Source organism: Temnothorax americanus, unplaced genomic scaffold (genome assembly GCF_048541705.1).
Source record: "Temnothorax americanus isolate GAGA-0224 unplaced genomic scaffold, ASM4854170v1 Scaffold245, whole genome shotgun sequence".
Classification (NCBI taxonomy): domain Eukaryota; kingdom Metazoa; phylum Arthropoda; class Insecta; order Hymenoptera; family Formicidae; genus Temnothorax; species Temnothorax americanus.
In genome coordinates, this window is record NW_027509386.1 from 23,492 (window position 1) to 48,431 (window position 24,940).

The 24,940-nt window shown below is 38.8% G+C and overlaps 2 protein-coding genes and 1 long non-coding RNA gene across 7 annotated transcripts; all 3 read right to left on the reverse strand.

The window, feature by feature from the left end:
• Positions 1 to 943: 943 nt before the first annotated feature.
• LOC143898896 (uncharacterized) lies at positions 944 to 1,994 on the reverse strand. Its single transcript, XR_013257324.1, has 2 exons — positions 1,528 to 1,994; positions 944 to 1,046 (listed from the first exon to the last, which is right to left on the reverse strand). It is a non-coding gene; the product is annotated as an uncharacterized LOC143898896 (long non-coding RNA).
• A 220-nt stretch (positions 1,995 to 2,214) lies between these two features.
• Positions 2,215 to 8,634, reverse strand: LOC143898895 (DNA polymerase alpha catalytic subunit-like). 5 transcript variants are annotated; one of them, XR_013257323.1, is made up of 12 exons: positions 8,167 to 8,624; positions 7,659 to 8,055; positions 7,155 to 7,547; positions 6,550 to 7,043; positions 6,377 to 6,448; positions 6,029 to 6,234; positions 4,973 to 5,954; positions 4,688 to 4,866; positions 3,620 to 3,805; positions 3,157 to 3,544; positions 2,846 to 3,091; positions 2,215 to 2,764 (listed from the first exon to the last, which is right to left on the reverse strand). XR_013257323.1 is itself a non-coding variant. In XM_077408692.1 (11 exons), the coding sequence occupies exons 9-11, from the start codon at positions 3,262 to 3,264 to the stop codon at positions 2,757 to 2,759; spliced, it is 357 nt and encodes a 118-aa protein (XP_077264818.1). In that variant the 5' UTR covers positions 3,265 to 3,544; positions 3,620 to 3,805; positions 4,688 to 4,866; positions 4,973 to 5,954; positions 6,029 to 6,234; positions 6,377 to 7,043; positions 7,155 to 7,547; positions 7,659 to 8,055; positions 8,167 to 8,608; the 3' UTR covers positions 2,215 to 2,756. The 5 variants fall into 5 exon arrangements, 2 of the variants coding, with proteins under 2 accessions (XP_077264818.1, XP_077264819.1); XR_013257322.1 differs by having other exon boundaries at positions 6,519 to 7,043; XM_077408692.1 differs by having other exon boundaries at positions 2,846 to 3,086; positions 6,377 to 7,043; positions 8,167 to 8,608.
• A 5,661-nt stretch (positions 8,635 to 14,295) lies between these two features.
• Positions 14,296 to 20,092, reverse strand: LOC143898898 (uncharacterized). The gene is made up of 4 exons (XM_077408694.1): positions 17,589 to 20,092; positions 15,571 to 16,028; positions 15,383 to 15,519; positions 14,296 to 14,394 (listed from the first exon to the last, which is right to left on the reverse strand). Exons 1-4 carry the CDS (start codon positions 20,090 to 20,092, stop codon positions 14,296 to 14,298), a joined length of 3,198 nt encoding a protein of 1,065 aa, XP_077264820.1.
• Positions 20,093 to 24,940: the final 4,848 nt, after the last annotated feature.

Sequence of the window (24,940 nt, forward strand, 5' to 3'; positions counted from 1 at the left end):
CAATTTTTCGATACAAACGCAATTCACTCAGTTAACACGCCTTTTTTAAAAATGGACTAGCACACACGCGCGCTACGCGCGCGCTTTAAACTTTTTACGTTCCATTTCACCTTAAAACACTCGTCCCACATCACCATTTCTCTCCGTTAAAATGTATTCCCTTTTTCATCCACTGTCTGTACCAATGTCCATTCGCCACCTCGCGTTTCTTTTTTTCTCTCCGCTTACTTCACATATCTGTCTCTCCCATATTTTGTTTTCTTCTTTCTTTTTACTTCTCGCATAAAACTTATCACACTTCGCTTTTTCGGCTCTCATTTTTCTTGTTTTTTTTTCCTTAACACTTCACAATTATCTCTCCTTACATTTTTTCAATATTTCCACCATCACTTCTAATTTTCTTTATTTTTTACTTTATTTACTGAAAGATAATCTGTCACATACTCGTTCTTTGTTACTAATTTTTCTTACTTTTTCCTTTATTTATCGAAAGATAATCTATTACATACTTTTCACATTCTTTATCCCATGCACTATACCTCCTTTTGCTTTTCCTTCTCCCGCTCTTCTTTTTTCTCCTATTCTTTTAATCTTTTCCACCACCATATCCTTTTTTTTATTTTTAATTATTATTTTACCATCCTTAATATTTTGTTTTTATTTACATTTATATTTATCTGTTTATTTATTTACTTATTTTTCTTTATTTCTTTATTTATCGAACTCGCCGACATCTTAATGAACCAACCACTCTCGCGTGGAAAAGTGATAGTAATAATATATATCAACATCGCGATACATATCGAGTCAAGACACATCAACTTCTCGATCAAAATTAATTTTTTTATGTTTTATTTCTATATCGTTAAATTTATTATTTTTCATTAAGTAGAAATTTTACTCAATTTTATAGGTTGAGAGAACGTACTTTTTGATAAAACGCGAATATTTTGATAGTGGTCATCGTTACTTGTGCTCTCACTGTCTGAATCGCTGCTCCAGTCAGATTCGCTTTCACTGTCATCTTCGCCATCGATTGTAGTCTTCTGCAATGCAACAATGAACAGAAAGATTTATAAATAGTTATTTTGATCAAACTCCGGACACACACACACACACACACACACACACACACACACACACACACACACACACACACACACACACACACACACACACACACACACACACACACACACACACACACACACACACACACACACACACGCACGCACGCACGCACGCACGCACACACACACGCACACACACACACACAACACACACACACACACACGCACGCACACGCTTACGTACATACACACACACACACTATCTGTCATATACTACGTTTACGCGAGCGTTACTTCTGTAACTTATATGATAATCCTCCACGTAAATGAGGATTCTGTAGTAACTGATAATAATTCATCCCGCGTAAACGAGTTAATTATCGTAAATTACTACAGAAGTAACGCCCGCCTAAATAACATAGTATAACATAGTAATAACGATCACGACTGTCATTACCTATCTCCGGCGACCTGCTGATATTTCGCCTCTTGTGACACCCATAACTTCGTAGCACTTCGATTTTTGAGTAAAGACGCAACCGAAATTCGAAATTAAACAATTGTAATTAATAATGAGAGATCACGTCAATATTAACCTCATGACACGACGCGATCACATCACGATCACACGACGCACAGGCGCGAAACTCGCGAAAGTCGCCGCGATCCCCCGATCGCCGGCTTCGACCGACCAATCAAAAAGCGACAACACTACGACGCGAGATATTTGAATCGAAACGCTCACTTCTCGATACACGTAAACAACTAATGGCGTTTTCGATTTACTACTCGACCCGACTCGGGTCGCATCAATGGACATGGAATACATACATAGATATGTATGTATTCCACGTCAATGATGCTAGAGTCCTGTATACATGATGCGACCCGAGTCGGTTTGAGTCGCAAACCGAAAACGCTATAATAAAATATATATAATTATAATTAAACAAGTTTAATTGAAATAATTCAATCTAACTACTTGAGTATACCCCCGGGCGTGTAATTATTAAGTGAGCGAGAGAGGTAGAGAGAAAGAGAGGAGGAGGGAAAAGATACTATTCCTATAATTTTACAAGAAAGTAAAATATATCGCATTATTTATATTAAAGGAAAGATTTATCGTACCAATTGCCAATTTATGTACAGAAATGTTTTATTCTTGAATTATGCACAAATTACATCAATATAAATGTATCTGAAACAAGCAAGTTGGGGGATATCTCAATTTTTTGGCTGCCATAAGAATATTCAGATAAAATGATAGCTATTTTATTAAGTGTCGATATATTGCAACCACCATGTGATTTTGCAAAATTCATAAGACACGTCTGATTAGTTGTTATCATATCCGAAAGAAGAAACAAACTGTTTTAAATTGCATGATATAACTAATTTTTAATAAATGTTGATAATCAATTTAAAACAATTAATCATATCTATTTTATAACTTAGTATAGTAAAGCTGCAATTATCTCAGAAAGTTTCTTCAACACCGCACCAATATTAATTTCTACGTCCTTGACGAACATCTTCGGTTTCTCGAAGGGATAATAGCCACGCCGCCTTTAACGGTTTCCCACTTTCCTTTGCCATCATCTTCGTCACGTTTCTTTTCTCGTTCTTTTTCTTTGCGTTCTTTACATTGCTCCTTCCTCTTCGCTTTATCCTCGTCCTCCTCCTAGGCTAAAGCCCTATGTAAAAAAAATTGTATTATATAATATATTATGCTTCATGTTATCGGCGTTTTAAATATGCAATATTTCGCGTCCTACCTGTTATCAGAGCGGCGAGACCTTTAGCGTAAAATCGATAATGCATCGCCCCCAAGCATCCATGCATGAAATTGGCTGTGAAGTTCAACGCCATTTGCCTGATATGGTAATCCATTTTCTGTTCCGGCAATAAATTCGGCGCTTTCATGAGTTGCTTGATCTGCTGTCTGCTTTTGACTAATTTGTGAATCTCCGTCGGGATCATACCTGACTCCAGATTTAACTCGAGAATATTTAATTGCTGCACTGTGTAAATTATATTTTAGTCCAGATATTTACTTCATGATATTGTTTGTATATAAGAAAACTACCTCGACGTCAGCATACGCCGCACTGGGCACGATGGTAAAACACAAATTGTACTCTTGTATAATACTCGGATTAATACATCTTGTACAATACCAAAAATTGAAGCCCATCAGCAGTCCCAGCTTGTCATAGAAACCTTTCTTCGGATCAAGTACGAGGCCTCCAGCATACGCCGCAGCTTTTTTCCTACGCGTGCCATAACATATATCTAGTTTCGTAATAACGACAATATATAAAAATATATTGAGATCTCACTATCGCCTCGCCCTTTCTTTTCAATTTTCTTATCCAGCGTTATGTAATCTTTCAAATTAAACGAATATCTGTTGTTACATGCATATTCGTTTCTCTCCGCTCTTCTGCCTAATAGCGTCCTTGATAAAATGTTACCTATATTCATTCATTATTTAATTATAATTGCATTATTATAGTTTATAAGTGAAATAAGAAATATAATGAATGTACCTGCTAAACAAATGATTTGAAGCGCGAGCGATATAACATTGAGATCCATCACTATAGTCATAATGTATTTTGCTTCTTTTAACGTCACATGCATTAGATTTAGTACTTTGTCCACTGTATTGAAGAACGATGGAGTTTCCGCTGACGTGATCTCTTTACATTCGTGTTCCTTCATCTTTTTAATACCTAAATATTTGTCAAAATTAAGTTGTTATGAACCCATCCATATTGAAGTCGGTTAAAAATAAATTATATTTAATTTTTTACCATAAAATTAAATTTTACACGTGACTGTTATGTCACATAGCAATTGATATATAAATCTATTTTAAAAAATGCAAAAAACAATTAAAATTTAAAAAATTGCTCAAAAACTGAAAAAAAAGATAGAACTGACTTCAAAATAACTGTAAAAAATAAGAAAGAATTTAAAAAAATATATAAAAGTTCTATATTTTTTATTTTTTAGAGCTTTTTGAAGTTGGTTCTATTAAATTTTTTTTTTATTTTATACTTTTTTTAAGGAAAGAAGCTTCCTCACCAATTTGGCTAAAATTTTAATTTTGTGTATTTTGGTGCATAAAACATGAATAAATCTATAAGTTAAAATTGTCGTTCTCAATTAGATAAAAAATTATTAAGTACTAAAATTAATAGTTGCGTAGTTAGAGTGTCTATCATACTGACATGATATAGACGTACATGATCATGCGTAATGACGTAAAAGTACATGAAATTACTGTAATAATACAATATAACGGCAACCAGTCCTATAATAGTCTGACGCCTTGCACAATAGGCGATAGCGATGATGATAGTGACAGCGACAAAGTTGCCAACAAAGGTATAGCTTTGTCGGCAATTTTATCGTTGTCACTATCGCCTATTGTGCAAAGGGCTTTACTTCAATTATATGCTATTATTATACTTTGTATTTATGTAAACTTTTCAATGTACCAATTATTTTCTGTTTTAAAGAAAGCATAAACTTTATTTCTTCTATCTTTTTTATCTATATAGTTAAGAAAGATTAATTTCTTTAAAAAAAAGGTATATATATATATATACCTCAGAAAAATAAACACGATCGTATTGCATATTTCCAAAATCTCCCCTCATATAATAGCGCAACTGCTTCTTCAGCATCATTTAGATATTCTTTTAATACTATAGCTGCATGTTTATATTTCCGCTCTGCTTTCAAACGTTCAACCAGTGTCTTATGAAGTTTGTATGAATTTGCTGGGCTGAAAAAATTAATTCTTATGTGTATAGAAGCATATGTAATTAATTCTAACGATGATAGGATAATATTCTTTCATGCATATACGAAAAAAAATTGTATATCTTTACCGTAGTTTCATCTCTTTTGATATTGCGATTATATTCTCCCAATTATCATTTAACATTCTAAATGTTTCTACAACTTTGTCAAGATCGCCACTTCTATAAAACCAGCTTCCACATATTTTCCTTCACTTGACAAAAATTCTCCATAAACTTCAGCCACCTTTTTATACTCTATAGTATTCTTCTCAAACAATTTTATTGCCGCCTGGGGTATAATTTATGACTACGTATCAAATTTAATCATTCCTCAAACTTGAATTATTCAAACGCTATAAACATTGCGAGTTCTAAATCATACATGCCTAATGAAACATCATATAACGTATCGACAGTGACGAAATGCAGTGAACACTTTAACGCTTCATAAGTGGATACGGTAGGATCATGTAACTCTGATCTCTGTGAATCCTCCAACATTTTCACTTGCTTTATTTTACTAAGTGTATTTTCCCAATCCTTGTTTTTGTTAATTTTTCACCAAGCTTATCAATATTGGTTGTATTAAGTTATCCGCAACTTGATATTTCTCCATGGCATCTCTTAATAATTTACAAATCTCGTCTACCTTATTAATTGTATTTTGTTATTTTAATGTCAGATTTGACAGGGCGATCCACATAACAAAACGCGTACATTGTACGGGTGACATCGACATTTTATAATTCTGACAAAAACAGATTCAACCAATTTAACTTCTTATGTTGTACAAGATCTTCTAGGAACTTTTTCACATTATTCAGAAATAATTGTGGATCGTGGTCGTATGATAAATTCAAGTTTATACGTTGTTTAGTCATTATAGCAAGTGCCGTCAATTAATCACAGTTATTCAGGTAACATTTTACTATATGCACCGATAATGCCCTTGGCTGTATACATTCTAAATTTCCTCTAGGCAGCTATAAAGTTATTTTTAAGTCGTACGGTATCGCCGTTATTATACGAGAACCTTTTTCGAGTCGTCTGATGTAGGTACCTGATGTATCTGTAACGATATATTTAAAGTCAGAAAAATATGCGATATACAAAAAAAAAAGATTATAAAAAGTATGTATTTACCCGCAAATAAAATCTCGTTCATATTTAAATCCCAGAGCTGGTTAGTTAAATCACGTTTAGCTACTTAATCATTTAGCTGCTTTATATTAACTTCGTTCAATAAGACACAAATCAATGTACATTGCAGTGTCGTAAGAAACAAAAAATCAGAATGTACGTAAAAACTTGTAATATTCTTAGCAATTTCTTTTCCGTCGACCAAGAAACTATTTTCCAGAAGACAGAGCAAGGATAATATCTTTTGATATCAATTCGTATAACTTCTAATTGATCACACTGTTCGTTTAACGTTATATTTGTCTGTTCAAGTTTTCCGTTTCTTGTGTATTTAAATATTTGATCTCTTACTTTTATGTAAGCTGTATTTGCATCGGGAGAAGAAACTACATGTTCTACTGGATAACCAAAACATAAAGTTTCCTGTAAAAAGATTCAAATTTAGACAGATATTATTTTTATACAAATCTAATGATTCTGGAATACCACATACCTTATTTTCAGACAATCTTTAGAATACATACCATTTAGAGATAAAACACACAAGAGATTATGGTTGTAACTATAGAGAACAACATGATGTTCTCCGTAAACCATAAGAAATGTTGCATGAAGCAATCGTAGTCATCAATTTTTAATGCTTTATCTTTGATAACGTATAGCATGTCACAAGAAATACTACATACGTTTGCAGTTACATATGTCAATGTGGAAGCGTTCCACATTCAGGAACATCCTTTTCCTTTTTCAATAAAATTACAATGTCCATATTGCCAGCAGAGACAGAGATCATTAAACCGTCCTCTTCCATAATTAGTCGTTATAATGCAGACAAAAAAACTTTTCCAAGAAGGCAGACGTATATAACTTTATAACTTAATGTGCCACGTTGATTTTTACGCACAGACTATGAAGAAATTGTTAAATTTGTAAAAGTGCAGCAACCAAGTCATAAGAACGTTTCAACATTGCAATCCTTTGATTTATCTTATACTGATTTCGAGTTTGGTTAGACAAGCTGCAAATTAAAAAATCAATAAATAACATATAAACAGATTACTATATATAAATAATTATAACCACGCGCACAATCTAAATATAAACGTAAATATGTTAATAAATAAATTACCTTGACAATTTTCCTTCCATGATCCAGTCCTGATCGTGATAATATTTCTTAGACGGCCGTAGTCGACATGGATTTTGACATATGTAACAAATGTATATTTCTCAGAAACATCCTTTCCCTTTTCAATAACATTACAATGTCCATGTTGCCAGCAGAAACAGAGATCATTAAACCGTCCTCTTCCATAATTAGTCGTTATAATGCAGACAAAAAAACTTTTCCAAGAAGGCAGACGTATATAACTTTATAACTTAATGTGCCACGTTGATTTTAACGCACAGACAATGAAGAAGTTATTGAATTTGTAAAAGTGCAGCAACCAAGTCATAAGAACGCTTCAACATTGCAATCCTTTGATTTATCTTATACTGATTTCGAGTTAGGTTAGACAAGCTGCAAATTAAAAAATCAATAAATAACATATAAACAGATTACTATATATAAATAATTATAACCACACGCACAATCTAAATACAAACGTAAATATATTAATAAATAAATTACCTTGACAATTTTCCTTCCAATAATCCAGTCCTGATCGTAATAATATTTCTTAGACGGCCGTAGTCGACATGGATTTTGACATATGTAACAAATGTATATTTCTCAGAAACATCCTTTCCCTTTTCAATAAAATTACAATGTCCATGTTGCCAGCAGAGACAGAGATCATTAAACCGTCCTCTTCCATAATTAGTCGTTATAATGCATACAAAAAAACTTTTCCAAGAAGGCAGACGTATATAACTTTATAACTTAATGTGCCACGTTGATTTTTACGCACAGACAATGAAGAAGTTATTGAATTTGTAAAAGTGCAGCAACCAAGTCATAAGAACGCTTCAACATTGCAATCCTTTGATTTATCTTATACTGATGATTTCGAGTTAGGTTAGACAAGCTGCAAATTAAAAAATCAATAAATAACATATAAACAGATTACTATATATAAATAATTATAACCACACGCACAATCTAAATACAAACGTAAATATATTAATAAATAAATTACCTTGACAATTTTCCTTCCATGATCCAGTCCTTATCGTGATAATATTTCTTAGACGGCCGTAGTCGACATGGATTTTGACATATGTAACAAATGTATATTTTTCAGAAACATCCTTTTCCTTTTCAATAAAATTACAATGTCCATGTTGCCAGCAGAGACAGAGATCATTAAACCGTCCTCTTCCATAAAACCACATGTGCAATTTATTATTTCTTCTCTCCGAAATTGATCTACTTTTACCAGTTCGCCGTTAATCATCATCATCAACCCTTCGCTCTCTATAATATTATTATTAACCTCCTAACGACACGACGCGAGCTGTCACATCACGATTTCACGACACTCACGACACACACGCACGAAGCTCGCCGCGATCTCCCGCGATCACACTCGGCTTCGACCGGCCAATCACGCACGCGGAAAAGCGGCAACACTACGTGCGAGATATTCGACTCGCAAAGCTCACTTCTCGGTAAACATGACTTTTTTTATTATGGATACGAGCTTACGCATTAAAAATAATTCACTTACAATAGCTTAAAATATTCCTCGCATTCAATCGCAATCGATAACCTTCAAATGAATGCGAATTCTCTCATTAAAAATGATTCAATTCATTTCAAATATTCCTCTCATTCTATCGCATTCAATAGAATTCTATCGAATGCTAACTTTCTCATTAAAAAAAATTCACTTGGCTCAAAACACCCCTCGCATTCAATCGCAATAGATAACATTTAAACGAATGCGAACCCTCGCAATCTTCTTCTGCTAATTGTTTTTGGATTCAGAGGCATACAAGATTTTCACGTTCTATTCCCAGTATTGCACTGAAAAGTATTGACCCGTGATCCAATCCGAAGCAAAGCAGAATTCATGACAAAATCTCGTGAATGCGAAACAATATTTTTGAATAAGACGTTTTATGCAGGGCTATCTTCGTCACAGTGTTCATTAGATACTGCGCCAATTCTCTCAGTGGTCGAAGATTGCCAAAACTGTCAAAATATATGGCACGATCTCCCCTCTACGCCATCCAGTGAGTACCCGGTCCCTCAGCATTATTCAAATTTATGATGCCACTCTCGTTTCGACGTATACCGCCGATCAGTAACGAGTCGCGCATGAAAATACCTCTAAAATATGGAATGCGCATACGTCTTGCCAGTTGTTGCAGTTGTACGTTGGTAGTTAGACCCTTGGGGATTTTTAGCATCTCCTTGACGTTTTTTTTTTCTCGAAACTCTCCGTCCGCGTTTGTACGGAGCGAGATAAAGTCCGTGACCTCCCATGGCGCGATTGTGACGTTGCATCTCTTCCAGCTGACGCCGCCCGGCTTTGTTATCGTTCACGGCCTTTGCGACTCCCGCCGTTCAGCCGACCAACGAACTGAGAACCCTAGTACAGTCACTTCAGACAAAAATCAAGCAAAACCTCGGAAAAAATGTCAGCAAGGTGAATTTTGGCACAGACCTTCGTTTTTGCATAAGATTGAAGGGGGAAAAAGTTTACCATTATACAGTGGCCGCTAAGAAAAATAATTAAACAAATAGGGCTCAAATTCCGTTTTCTTACAAATATCTCGTTAAATATCGATTTTACAAAGAAAATACAAGAGTAGAAAATTAAAGAGTGGACAATTTTGCACAAAAAATGTTCTATAAGTTTTTTTGTACGAGCAATACTTTTCACGTAATAAATTATGCAAGATGTACGCGGCACGGTGAATGTACGGAGCGCGCCGACAGACGTCAAGTGAATTTAAAGCGTTGCACGCGCGCACAAAAAATATCATAACTTTTGAACGAATCATCGTACAGAAATGAGAAAAGAATCGTTGAAAAGCTGAAACCTTCAGCTTTTTAATGCAATTTGTTTCGTTATTCTACGACAATTTTTGAAAATTCTACGATGAATTAAACAAATTGTTACATGCAGTTTTTGCCTTTTTTTTTATAAAATCAGTCACAAGATAGGTTCCAAATTGTAAAAAAAAAAAAACCGCCTGCAGGATATTACAGTATATACTTCATACTTTGATTCTACCAGAGGAAAAAAATTACAAAAATTTTTTTCTTTAAAATCAAGTTATTGACATTTTCAGTAATCTTCAAATTTTTTTATAAAATGTTAAAATTAAAATCGTCATAACTTTGCGAAAAATTGCGCTAGAAACGTCTTTGAAAAAGCGATTGAAAGCTTGGAATGTCTACTTTTAGGTCTCATATCGCTATATATTTCGTCATTTTTCGATTTTTTTAATTATTTACGTAAATGTGTAAATTATCGCGAAAAACCTTGAACTGATTCTGATCATCGTTGACATAATGTATCAGAAGTATGAATAAACGAATATATACTTACTTATAGTAGGTTTGTGTAAAGATTACAAGTAGAGGGAAGGGGAGAGACCGCTTGGGGCCAATGACAAAGAAGAAATATTTGGGACGGTGGTGGGACCAGCCAGCTTATACTTGAAGGCTGGAGCGTGTGAAAGTTTAGTTCAGTTCAGGCTTTTGTATATGTATGTACAGTGAAGACGTGGTCTTCTGTCTGAACGCAAGAATTAATTAAATGTAAAGTATGTATATATATATATTTTAATAAGTGTTTTACATAATTATATGTGTCTCATGTAATATTTTAATTATACTTAAAGCATAATATAACAGAATATTAATATGTTAACAAATTTTATGTTATAGTTTTTGCCAACTTTGCAATCTATACTATTATATAAAACGCAACTGTTTGTCTGTCCGTCCGTCTGTCCGCGAACTACTCATTCGTTAGTGGACCGAATTTTTATCAATGGTACATGAAATAGGGGTAGAATTTTCCGGGTAGTGCTATAGGGTGTATAGTTTTTCGTTACCGATTTTCTGGAAACCGGTTTTTTCAATTTCTTCAATTTTTCGGGAAATAATCAACCGAATTTCAAAGAATTATATATGAAACAGGGGTAGAATTTTCCGACGAGTGCTATAAAATGTATAATTTTTCGTTACCGATCTTTTTGGAAACCGGTACGGAAATTTTTTCAATTTTTTGGGGATTAATTGACCGAATCTTAAAGAATTGTATATGAAGTAAGGGTAGAATTTTACGGGGAGCGCCATGATGTGTATAGTTTTTGTTATCGATCTTTCTGGAAACCGGTTTTTTTTAATGTTTCCAATTTTTCGGAAAATAATTGATTGAATCTTAAAGAATTGTATATGAAATAGGGGTAGAATTTCCCGGGGAGTGCTATAAAGTGTACTATTTTTTGTTACCGATCTTTTTGGAAACCGGTTCCAAATGACCGAATCTCAAAAAATTGTACATAAAGTAGGAGTTGAATTTTTCGGGAAGTGCTATAAACTATATAATTTTTTGTTACCAATTTTTTTGGAAACCGGTATTAAAAGTTTGACAAATTTTTCGGGAAATAATTAATCGAATTTTAAAAAATTGTATATAAAACGAGTAAAATTTTCCGGGGAGTGCTATAAACTGTATATTTTTTCGTTACCGAATTTTTTGGGAACCGATATTTTTTTGGAAATCGGTTTAATTGAAAGTAGTATTTTTTAATTTACAGTATTTTAGAGAGAAAGAGAGGGAGAGAGGGAGAGAGAGAGAGAGGGAGGGAGGGAGAGAGAGAGAGAGAGAGAGAGAGATTTGATTTGATTAGATTATATTTATGCCCTAGTCGAGACTTTAGGCAAATCTTGATACAATAATATATAAAGACTGCAGAATAATACATAGCAAAAATAAATAAGAATAGAATTAAAATAAAAGAAAAATACAAATAAAACATGAACTATAAAAGAAAGAATATACATACAAAAGGAACATAAACGAACAAGAAGTCTAACAAGAGAGAGACCCGGTATTGAGCATAACTAATTACATTTACTCTCTCACCTATGCGACGACCTGCCCGTGAATCGACCCATAGTTCAATCATAAATGAACAACTTAAACTAAACTTAAACTTAAACTTAAACTTAAACTTAAACTTAAACTTAAACTAGACCCGAACTGAAGGTGGCTCTGCAGTTGAGCCCTGATCGCTGTTTAACTCGAGTGAAAAAAGGTAATTATAAAGCTTATTCTTGAATTCGGTGACTGATGAGGACGACACAATCTCGGCGGGAAGGGAGTTCCACAAGTAAATACCGGCCAGGTGGAAGGACCTTCGATACGACTCAGTTCTGTGGTTAGGTATGACAAAAGTTTGTGGAAGTTCCAACCGTGACGAACGCCTAATTAAGGGATCAGATCTGATGAAGATCTCGGAGAGATAACTGGGAGACATGCCTTTAGATATCTTATACATCTCTGTTCCCAGAAAATAACGACGTCGATTTTTCACTGACAACCACTTAAGACGATGCCGGTAAGGCGTGATACGTTCGTCCCTCCTTAAATTAAAAATAAACCGTATAGCGCAATTTATGAGTCTTTGTAATTTCAAGTTGAGTTCATCGGTGAGATCATTGTAGACCAGGGAACAATAATCTATTAAAGGCCAAATCAGCGTAGTCACAAGTTTGACACGCAGTTGATATGATAGAGAGTTTTTGTGGAACTTGAGCTTGTGTAACGTGAAATGTACTCTCTTGGATACATGGTTGACGTGGCTCTTCCAGGACAAATCTGAGGTCATTATAACACCTAGATTTCGAGCCTCAGTAACGAACGGGATGGTGGTGCCGTTCACCGCAATAAGAAGCAGATTGTTAAAATCAATCTGCTTGACGTACCGCCTACCTCCCAGTATTAAGACCTTAGATTTATGGAGGTTAAGCGACAACCCATTCGCAGCCGCAAATTCTGCGATAACCCCCACGTCATGCGCCACCAGCCGCAGACCGACGTTCAGTTCACTCAAGAAGCACTTGCGATAGATTTGCGTGTCATCGGCAAAAATTATGCGCTCCGTAAATCGAAGAAAAGCACCAATATCATTAATAAATAAGGAAAATAGGAGCGGTCCAAGAACTGATCCCTGCGGGACACCTGCGGTAACGAACAACCAATCCGAGAAAACGCCCTCCAAGTCCACGACCGCCTGAGATCGACCAGTGAGATACGAGAAGATCAATTTAAGGGCAGAATCAGAAAATCCCAATTTCCTTAGCTTTGTTAGCAATAAAAAATGAGAGACTGTGTCGAAGGCTTTACTAAAGTCAAAGAGGACAAGAATGAGAACCTCGCCCACATCGACCGCGCTCCTAATGTCATGAGCTATTCGAAGAAGAGCAGTCTGGGTAGAATAACCCTTGCGATAACCTGATTGACGATCGTCAAGAATATTATTAGAAGTAATGAAATTGACGATCTGACGGTGCATAATCCTCTCGAAAACTTTGGAAATCTCACACAGGTTCGTTATAGGCCTTGTATCTGAAGGAGAGCCTGGTGACTTGATTTTGGAAAGTGGGCGCACTATAGCTCTCTTCCAGGACGATGGAAAATGACTCAAACTGAGACAATGATTAAAGAATGATACTAACAGATTTCCTATGTGAGGCAGGGCCAAGGCAATGACAGATTGCGGCAATTGATCGCAGCCAGAGGCGCGAGAGGAAGATGATGAACTCATCGCCGAACTTAGACTATCGAATGTTATATGAGAAAAACTAAATAATGGTTCATCAGGCACTATAGATACAATGATGTCGGAAAACTGTGATTGAGTGCAGGAAGGATAGCGATTAGAGATAGAAGCGTAGTAAGTGTTTAGTTCATCCCGTGTGAAAAAGTCTAATGGTGAGGAAAGGGGTGATTCGATTAGACCGAGATTGGACAGCTCGCGCCACATCCTGGGCGGATCAGAAATTGTGCACAACCTGTTCAAATGGAACTGCTCTCTGGCCCTCCTCAATTCGAGCGTAAGATTGTTTCTGAAGAGCCTATAAATTTGAAAATCCAGCAAATTGCCGGATCTGCGCGCGTTATTATAAAGCCGGTTCCGATGTCTAATTCCACTCCTAAGGGCGTCCGTGAGCCAAGGCGCCGAAGGACGAGTCACACGAAAAGTGCGGATCGGAGCATGCAAATCTAAGCTAGCAGTGAAGTCATTGGTGATGGTGTTTAAAAAATCGTCGACGTCCGCCTCACCAACACTCATTTGGCTTATATCGTGCGCAAACGATGATGACAATTTGGAGATAAGTGTTCCAATAAATTCTTCTCCTTGAAAGTTCCCATAGCTACGCCGAACCAAGGTTCTATCTGAGAACGACGGAACCTCGAATGAATAAGTTAATTCGATGAGGTCATGGCCATTGATGAAGGGAGCATCGGACTTACTGAATGACAATACCTTGTCTAAGCTATCAACGATAAAGACGTCAAGCCATGAATCAGAGAAACCAGTGTGAAAAGTCGGCTGCGATTCGACTATGTTAAGAGACAATTGAGAAACCATGTCACGTAGGTGATTTGATTCATATGTTGAGGTAAGGAGATTACAGTTCAAGTCACCGGTAACAATGATGTTTTTATAACTATGAGAAACTCGAGTTAGCACATCGACATAATCATTAAAATTCCTACCCCTCGGTCTACGATACATGGTGGTAAGCAAGAGAGGCTCGCGTGTGCCATCCCGAATATCAAGAACAAGGTACTCCGGTGCATTCGAGAAGGCGGAAGGCGATGACGCAAGAACACGCGCCCTCAGCGATTCATGTATATAACACGCCACGCCACCCCCCCGCCTGCCCTCCCTATCCGCGCGTAACAAATAATAACCGTTGATTCGCACTAAATCATCCGAAATATGTGAGTGAAGCCAGGTCTCAGAGATAGAAATGATGTGAAAGAAGTTAGACGCTAAAAAGACCTGGATAAACTCGAGATGGGCAGGAAGGGAGCTGGCGTTACAATGAGCAATTCTGAGGCGACCGCGCGAAGCCACAGCAGGACCAGGGCCCGCATCCACCACCTCCGGTCAGTGAAGTTCTGCCAGATCGGACTCAGAAGTTATAAGTATAGGAGGCTGACCCTGGTCCCTACGGACAAAAATTTGGCCGTCCCTGCTCCACACATACTTAAAAGCAGATTGCTTAGCCTTGACTCTGGCCCGGCGCAACAATTTATACATGTCAGTAGGAAGGAGTTCGTTAATATATATTTTACCAGGAATGTTTTTAAAGAAAACTTCCTCAATGGATAAGCCCCTCCTCCGACGCATGACCCGCAGAATATAGTCGCGAACCTCACGCGACTTGAGTACAACAATAATTGATTTTTTCGCGCCGCGGCCATGAGAATCGGGGACAGAAGAGGAGGCCGGCCCGTCGCCAAGCGCCGCAGACGCGCCCGCCACTACATCACGAGTCTCAAGAACGTCCGCTGAAAGTCGAGCAATATCGAGGGCAAGAAAAACGCTTTTAACAAGCTCACTCGACTTTTCCGTAAAGTAGCCTGGAATGCCCGAGATTATGATGTCAGACGTTCGAGAGACACCCGATGCCGCAGACGAACCGCGGCCCGACTGCTGAGAGCCACACAAATGCACGCCTCCAGCCTCCAACGCCGCAATTCTCTCTCCTTGATCAGATACAGATTTTGCAAGAACGGGTAATTGATCAAGTTTACGTGCAAAGTCAGCATTCACGGACTCCTGATGCTCGATGAAAGCAGTGATCCTCCTATCGGACTCGTCAAACCTAGCCGTGAACTTTTTGTCAGATTCTTCGAGCTTCCGCAGGATCGACTGCAACAATGCATCCGTTGACGATTGCGCGCCAGGGGGGGCGATACCCCCCGCACCCGGAGATGCAGTGCCGCGAGGTCCATGCTCATCCCTAGGCGTAAGCGGCATGGTCGACAGCCCCGTCTTACAGCAATCACTGGCCGCCCTAGTGACGAGATACGCTTTTACGCAGCCCGGGTGAAACACACGCCGGCACTCCGCACACGATTCCGCCGAGCCGGCAATAGTTTTGGCACACCTGCTACACGTGCGCTGCATAGGCGCAGCCAACCCGCTCCGAGAATTCCCACTGGTATCGACTGTCGACTATCGATCGACACTCGAAATCGATCGCACGCAGGTCGGCCAATCAAATTGCAGAGAGCAGTATCGCACACAGGTCAGCCAATCGAATCGCAGAGAACAGTATTAGCTCGCCGAACAACAGAGCGCACGTGGATCGCAGTACCACCCCACAGCATGCACACTCCAACAAAAAGGGGTAGAAAAGAGTAGAGACAGCAGGCATGCGCATCAAGGGTCAACGTCCTTCCAAAATGATGACTTTCAGAATTTGGTTAGGATTCGCAGAAATACTTATCGCATAGATTCCGCGACTTAGGTGACAGTACCACGAAAAATGGTTACAGCATGCGACAAGCAACAGAAGACCTGCTTATACCTGCAACAAAACGGCCCGGAGGCCACTTGCGACAGCAAAAAATATGCACTAAAAGCAGGAGCAACTAACACAGACACCTGATTCTACTTACTCGAGAGAGAGAGAGAGAGAGAGAGAGAGAGAGAGAGAGAGAGAGAGAGAGGAAGAGAGAGAGAGATAGATAGATAGATAGATGATCTTTATTAAGCCCAAGCATAAGCTATAGGGCAAATTCATAACATAGCCGTAATACATATAACGCAGTGTAAGCATAAAGACTCTGAGCAAAAGTATAAGCAATAGCTAAACATAAAAGACGGAAGATTATGTGAGTTCTAAACTAAAAAGAGACAGCATGTTCATGATCAGTTGTTTGAACTCATCTCATCAACACTTATTTGACGCATGTATAAACATGACGATAATGCATATAAAATACTTAACAATACATAACAATATGTACAGAATACTTCATACTACATTATGCTCTCTCGATCAAGTTTATATCGGTACGCAACTAATCTAATCAACACTTATTTGACGCATGTATTATAGTATAACGTTAGTATATAGAAAATAATTGTCAATATGTACAGAATACTTAATACTACACAATACTCTCAATCAAAATTACATCAGTACACAACACAATAAGCCATTCAGCTCTACCCTGACTCATATTCAGACGCCAGTAAAAAAGACCGTAGAAGGCTCTTGAAGGATCCCAGAGAAGATGCCGATGTAATGCAAGACGGTAGTGATTGCCAGAAATATATGGACGAAATGTGGAAAGAATTCCTATATGTGACAGTTCTGTAAGCAGGCAGATTAAATGTTTGAGAAGAGGTGGCATGTCGTTCAGATCTCCGTAGCGCTGGATCCAGCTGGGTAAAGAGATCGCTTAAATATGATGGAGAACGCATGTGAATGGTTCGATACATCAGGCATCCAAGGAAATAAAGCCTTCTGTTCTCAACACTAAGCCAGCCCAGTCTCCGCCTATACGGAGTAATATGTTCGTCACGCCTGAGATTGAAGATGAACCGTATGCTGCAATTTACTAACCTCTGAAGTTTAGTGTTGAGTTCACCGGTTAGACTATGATATACTAAACAGCAGTAATCTATATGAGGCAAGACCAAGGTGACAACAAGTTTTACTCTTAATGCAGTAGAGAGACTGTTTTTGTTGAACTTAATTTTATGTAACGCATTATGAGTTTTACGTGAAACTAGTGAAATATGTTTCCTCCACGACAGGTTAGGTGAAAAGATCACCCCCAAGTTCCTCACCTCAGTCACAAAAGGCAGGGGCACAGCATTAACAATAACCGGCGGCAGAGTATCGAGGCTGATGTTGCTGACATGCGCATTACTTCCAAATATCATGACATTAGATTTAGACGGATTAAGTTTAAGACCGTTTTCGCGAGCATAAACGAAGATAGCGTTAGCATCTTTGGTAATTAGCTCAATACCCTGACAAATGTTAGCCGGAGGACATCTGTAGTAAATCTGAATATCGTCCGCAAATATCATATGTTCCGAGTAGCGTAAGACACAACCTATGTCATTCACGTAAAGGGAGAACAAATGAGGACACAACACGGAACCCTGAGGTACACCACCCCACGTAGACCGCCAGCCGGAAAATTTACCAGTCTCAGCAACAATTGCCTGAGATCTTCCAGTCAGATACGAGAAGAGCCATGCCAGAACTGCATCAGAAAAACCCAACGTTTTCAATTTCATGAAAAGTCGAAGGTGCGGGACCATGTCAAAGGCCTTGCTGAAGTCAAATAATACCATGATTGTGATCAACCCCTCGTCTATACCTTTCTTTATGTCATTACAGACTCGCAAGAGAGCAGCCTGGGTGTTATAACCAGGTCGGTATGCTGATTGTCTGGGATTTAAGAGATTATGATCATTAAGATAGTGTACAATCTGCAAGGCAACGATCTTTTCGAGAATCTTCGACAGCTCAGGCAGATAAGCTATAGGTCTCGTATCGGACGGAGACAATGAAATACAGATCTTAGAAAGAGGGCGGATCAATGCACGCTTCCATTGAGACGGAAACACGGAGGTCTCAAGTGATCTATTAAATAACTCCACAAGCCATGGGCCCATAACAGACCAAGCAATCCGCAGAACAAACATTGGAATACCATCCAAGCCCGATGCATATGAGTGAAGGGGTCCATCCGCAAGGAGTTTAAGGACATCATTAGGCGTTACCGTGGAAAAGTCAAACTCCGGACGATGGGACGGTCTGACAACCTGGGCAGTGGCTACGACAAAATCTGCATAAGTACACGGAGATTGAGCGTCATATACAGAAGCAAAATACGCGTTCAGCTGATCAGACGTAAAAACTTGCAAAGGAGAAACTAAAGTGGATTTGACCAATCCAAGACGCGCTAACTCCCTCCATAACTTGCTTGAATCAGTAATCTTTATTAAGGAGTTGAACTGAAACTCACTTTTCGCACGCTTAATATCCGCGTTTAACCGATTACGAAAAAGTCTATAGGTGGCGTAGGCTAGTATACTATTGGATCGCTTCGCATGTTTATACAGTCTATTTCGTTCACGTAGCCGGGTCTTCAGGTCTTCAGTGAGCCATCGCACAGGGGGCCTTCTGATCACAATCCCCCGTATCGGAGCGTGCACATCCAGTGCCTCGATCAAGGTCTGCGACACTACCGCACAGAGATCATCAACTTCAGGCACCGTCTGGTCACTAGCAATGGCCCGAATGCGCATCTGGAACGCGGAGCTACCTTCAATCGAACGAAGATCATCCCGAAACTGGTCACCATCAATGCTCCTATAGCTACGTCTTGAGACGGTGCGCTCAAGATCTATGCCCGTCCTCAGTGAAAGCGTCAGTTCGATAAGATCATGACCAGCTATAAACGGGCATTCAGATTTGACAAAAGCCTGAACCTTATTGCTGTCATCCACCGCCAAGACGTCAAGCCACGAGTCAGAAGTAGCCGTATGATGTGTAGCACCCGAGGGTACAATAGTCATTGACATGCTTGACATCAGTTCACGCAGGTATCCTGCTTCATAATTATTAGAAAGAAGGTTACAATATAAATCGCCGCCTATAATAACATTTTTGTATAAGTGCATAACTCCCGTGATCGCATCCTCAAAGTCGTGTAAAAGTAGACCCTTTGGTCTTCTATAGACAGATGCATACAGTACTGCCTCGTCGTTAGGCAGGCGAATGTCAACAATGATGTATTCAGGGGCATTTTCTACCTTCGCAGAAACAGCGATGACCTTAACTTTGAGTGCGTTGTGAACATAGCAGGCCACTCCTTCACCCCTCCTGCCCTCACGATCATGACGAACCAAAAAGTATCCGTCTAACGCCACTAGGTTGTCAGAAATGTCAGCGTTAAGCCATGTTTCAGACACTGAGATGATGTGATGAGAGCATGTGTTAAAATGAAGTCTAATAAGATCGATATGACTGCGAAGGAAGTTGGCATTAAGCTGTGCCACGCAAAACTGAGAGTTCCTGGTTGAACAATTCCTTGTAACTGAAGCCATTGTGTATTCGGCTCGATCGAGTCAAACCAAGTCAGTAAGATCTTTATCCGACTCGATATGGATTACGGGGGTGCCATCAGAGGATCTGACGCATATACGACCTCCTTTGACCCAAACATGTTTATAGGTTTTCTCTTTAGCAACACGTTTTGTGTGCTGTAATAAATCATACGTAGCCTTGGGTAACATCTCGTTAACAAAGATGCTGCAATCAGAGCCATTTTCACATACTTCACTCTGCTTAAGCACGCGTCTGGCTCGTTTTTTAGAAATAATTTCATCGCGGACAGCACCAGACGCCACGGTGACCACTAGCGAGCAATTTTCACTAGTCCTCGTAGAACTGCCAGGAGTCGCTTCAGGTTGAGATTTACGTGTCATAGGTCTAACATTAAGAATATGGCAGGAGAGATGCTGTATATCCAGGACATTGAATACCTTGCCAATAAGCTCAGTCGGGGCAATCAACGACGTCGCAGGCAATCCGGAAACAATTAACTTGTTCTCAACTTCAGAACGCTCATTTGGCTGAGAGGTTTTTAGAGCCTGGATATCCCGCGCCTGAGCAGATTTTAAAGCCTGGATATCACGCGCCTGATTCGAGCACTCCTGCTCCAACTTAGTGATACGCTGAGAGTTTTGGGCAACCGTTTCCGCGATAAGGTTCAGCTTGCTCAATTTGTTATTAATTTCATTATTTATACTACGCTGATCCTCCATAAACGCCGCCAATTTACTATTCGATTCCTCGTTCTTAGATCGCAGATCCTCCATAAAGGTAGCCAGTCTTTTGTCAGATTCCTCCATCCTTGACCATATAGACCTCAACAGCGCTTCAGCAGACTGTGGTTGCGTGTCAGAAGGAGAAGCCATATCCTCTGAAATAGATGCTTGTGCACACCTGTCAGTCTGCGGTGTGAGCGGTAAGACTTGTAACGCTGCCAAGGCTCTACAGCAGTGATCCGCGTATCTGGACAAGGAATACGACTTGACACAGCCGGGATAAAACAGTTTGCTGCACTCGCATGCAACAGATGTAGTTGCAATTGACTTCTTACACTTGTAGCACTGCATGAGTTATACGCCAAGAAGTCAAGATCAGAACCAAAGTGATGCAGTTGGGCAAACCAGTCAGCAGCAGATAGAATACGTGCAAAAGCCACAGATGGTAACAAGCGGTGGCACGTGCCGAAACCTACCGATGGTAACTCGTGCGTAAACCAGCGTGAAAAGTAGGACAGCATACAGATAAGAAAGGCAGGAGCATGCGCAGCAAAAGTCCACGTCAATCCAAAGCAATGAGGCGGAAGTGAGGTCAGAATAAGAAATACCTCGAAATCCGTAACAGTAGTTGCGAGAAAAAAAAGACGCAATATCAGTCTTAACAAGCAACAAAAGACCTGCTCGACACTGTAACAGAAAATGCCCGAAGGCAGCTAGCGGCAGAGATATGTTTGCTCAAAGCAGGAACAACGAAACAGGCGTGCGCGCTACTCACCAGAGAGAGAGAGAGAGAGAGAGAGAGAGAGAGAGAGAGAGAGAGAGAGAGAGAGAGAGATTGATTGATTGATTGATTTGTTTAATATGCCCAAACACAGTTATAGGGCAAAATTACAGAATAGCAAAACTTAGAATTCGACATAATATTAGAAGTTACAGTCTGTAGATAATACAAAGACAAGATGGCAATTATGTCGCAATTCCACTATATATCTTAAATGTAGCTAACTAAATAGAAACACCAGAGTAAAAGCAAAAACTAACTATGTACATCTTAAAACTAAATAGAAACGCATAGACAAAAGCATAAGCATAATTGTGTATAACTTAAAACTAAATAAACGTACACAATACATAACAAATAATAATTTGTGTAACGCAACAAACTAGAAGCATTTGACTAGATAATGCGAACATTGCACCGAGCGATTCATACAGAAGGATAAAAGTATCAGACAAATTCTGATGTAAATAAAAACGAACGGAGAAGGCTCTTGAAGGATGCAAGAGACGATGCTGAAGTAATGTTATCGGGAAGAGAATGCCAAAACCGTATTGAGGACAGGCGAAAGGAGTGCATTTACGTCGTAGTTCTGCAAGACGGGACGTGAAATACTTGTGATGACGTTGCTAGGCGCTCGGATCGTCTCAGCGCTGGATCAGAAGGCACGAAAAGCTCATTTAGGTAAGATGGAGAATTTAAGAAAAGGATACGATACGTTAGACACCCAAGAAAAAACAACCGTCTATTCTCAACAGAGAGCCAACCCAGTCTACGTCTATACGGCGTGATATGATCGTCCCATTTAAGATCGAAAATAAAACGAATGCAGCAGTTTACCAATCTCTGCAGTTTGGCAATCAGCTCATTGCTCAGGCCATGATAGACGAGACAACAGTAGTCGATGTGAGGGATTATCAGGGTAGTAACTAATTTGGCTCTCAATTCAGTTGAAAGGGAGTTTCTATTAAATTTTAGTTTGTGCAGCGCATAATGGACCTTTTGCGAAACATGCAACACGTGCTTTTTCCAAGACATAGTCGATGTAAAATTAACGCCTAAATTCCTGACTTCACTCACAAAAGGAAGAGGTACTTGGTTTACTGTAATAGGCGGTAACAGACTGAGATCGATATTTCTAATGTGAGCTTGACTTCCAAAGATAAGCACTTTTGATTTGGCAGGATTTAGTTTGAGTCCGTTAGTTTGAGCATAGTTAAAAATAGCATTCGCATCTCTAGAGATTAGTTCTAATCCTTGACAAATATTGGCGGGTGAGCACTTAAGATAAATTTGAATGTCATCAGCAAACAACATATAAAGTGCATACAGCAAGACACTTCCAATGTCGTTGATGAAGAGAGAGAACAAAAGCGGGCCCAGAACAGAGCCTTGAGGAACACCTGATGACGTAGCTAGCCACTCTGAGAAGTTACCAGCATCGTCAACCACAGCTTGAAAACGGCCAGTTAAATAAGAAAATATCCAGGTCAGAACGGCATCAGAAAAACCGATCTCCTTAAGCTTAATGAGTAAGCGAAGATGAGAGACAGTATCAAACGCCTTGCTAAAATCGAAAAGGATCATGATTGTAATAAACCCATTTTCGATTCCCTCCTTAATGTCATCACATACCTGTAATAATGCTGACTGAGTGTTGTAACCAGGTCGATATGCAGACTGTCTGGGATTGATGAGATCATGTTCTATAAGGTAATCTGTAATTTGCGAAGCCACAATCCTTTCAAGTAATTTTGACAGTTCAGGTAGATTGGCTATAGGTCTCGTATCGGACGGGGACAGAGGTATACGAATCTTCGAAAGTGGGCGAATGAGCGCACGCTTCCACTGAGACGGAAAGGAAGAAGATCCAAGCGAATGATTAAATAAAACAGTGAGACACGACGAAATCATGGGCCATGCAATGCGCAAAATGAAAAGCGGTATACCATCCGAGCCCGACGCATATGAATGGAGTGGTTCAGTAGAAATGAGCCTAAGAATCCTAAGAGCCTAAGAGAGAGAGAGAGAGAGAGAGAGAGAGAGAGAGAGGGAGGGAGGGAGGGAGGGAGGGAGGGAGGGAATGAATGAATGACCTTTATTAGCTTTCTCAGCTATTTTTACATACTACATATTTATACATACAACAGAACGTACTCTTTTAGCACACGTTTAAACATTTTTAGTTCTTCGCATCTTTTAATTTCGGCTGGCAGTGCGTTATACATTTTTACTCCTTCATAGAACATACTTTTTTGCGCATTTCTCGTCCTACGAAACACTATTGCTATATCGCCGGTTTGTCTGGTTTGCCTATCAGTGTTCATTCCCACTAATTCTAGACGGTCTTTTAATTGTTCCGGTAGCATGTTGTTCACCGCTTTAAAGATAAATGTACACACATTATAATATAGCCTCTGTCTTATGGACATAAACTGCAGCGCTTGCAGCATATGCTCCACTTTGGTATATCTATTGCATTGCAGTGTGACTCTGCAGCCTGGTTAGCTCCGTTTCACTCATGTCAATTAATAACGTTGCACAATACTCAAAATGAGGAGCTATGATTGTTTTATATATCGTGCATCTGGTATAAGCCGATATGTAATTACCTATTCTATTAAGAAAACTCGTTTTTTTTTCCTATTTTCTTTAGCATATAATCACAGTGATCTCTAAATCTAAGCCTATCGTCAATCATTATACCTAGGTATTTCATCATTTCGACACGCTCTATCTCAGTTCCATCTAAGCATGTCAACATAATATTACCTCTTAGCTCTTTTCTTACACTTCTAATTATCATATATTTCGTTTTCCCTGCATTCATTTTTAACTTATTTATATTCATCCACTTTTCTCTCTCTCTCTCTCTCTCTCTCTCTCTCTCTCTCTCTCTCTCTCTCTCTCTCTCTCTCTCTCTCTCTACTATAACAAACATCGAATTCATTTTCCTTTCTAGTTCTGCGCTACTTTCTCCCTCTACATATATTATCATCGGCAAACATTTTTATCTTACACTCTTCTGGACAGACTTTGATTATATCATTTATGTAAAGTATAAATAACAAAGGTCCCAATACAGATCCCTGTGGAACTCCATATTCCGTTGTCATTAATTTTGACCATTTATTATTAAATCTCACCTTCTGAGTTCTATTCGTTAGATATGAATTAAACCATTCAAGAACCTTACCTCTGATTCCATATTGATATAATTTTCCTAGTAATCTTTCCCTATCTACTGTTTCAAACGCTCGTTTCAGATCCATGAAAATTACCCCCACCATTCTCCCTTCACTAACTATCAGTTTCCATTCGTCTATAACAGTTTGTATCGCTGTTTC

What these genes read in the sequence shown, in the direction of transcription:
- LOC143898898 (XM_077408694.1), bottom strand. Translation starts at nt 20,092, where the DNA reads ATGGCTTCAGTTACAAGGAATTGTTCAACCAGGAACTCTCAGTTTTGC. An exon ending in CTCAACACTAAACTTCAGAG is followed by an intron (nt 16,029 to 17,588) that starts GTTAGTAAATTG and finishes TCTCGTCACTAG; the next exon opens with GGCGGCCAGTGATTGCTGTA. An exon ending in TTGTACTCAAGTCGCGTGAG is followed by an intron (nt 14,395 to 15,382) that starts GTTCGCGACTAT and finishes CGTCGTTCTCAG; the next exon opens with ATAGAACCTTGGTTCGGCGT.
- LOC143898895 (XM_077408692.1), bottom strand. Translation starts at nt 3,264, where the DNA reads ATGGGCTTCAATTTTTGGTATTGTACAAGATGTATTAATCCGAGTATT. An exon ending in CGGCGTATGCTGACGTCGAG is followed by an intron (nt 3,087 to 3,156) that starts GTAGTTTTCTTA and finishes TACACAGTGCAG; the next exon opens with CAATTAAATATTCTCGAGTT.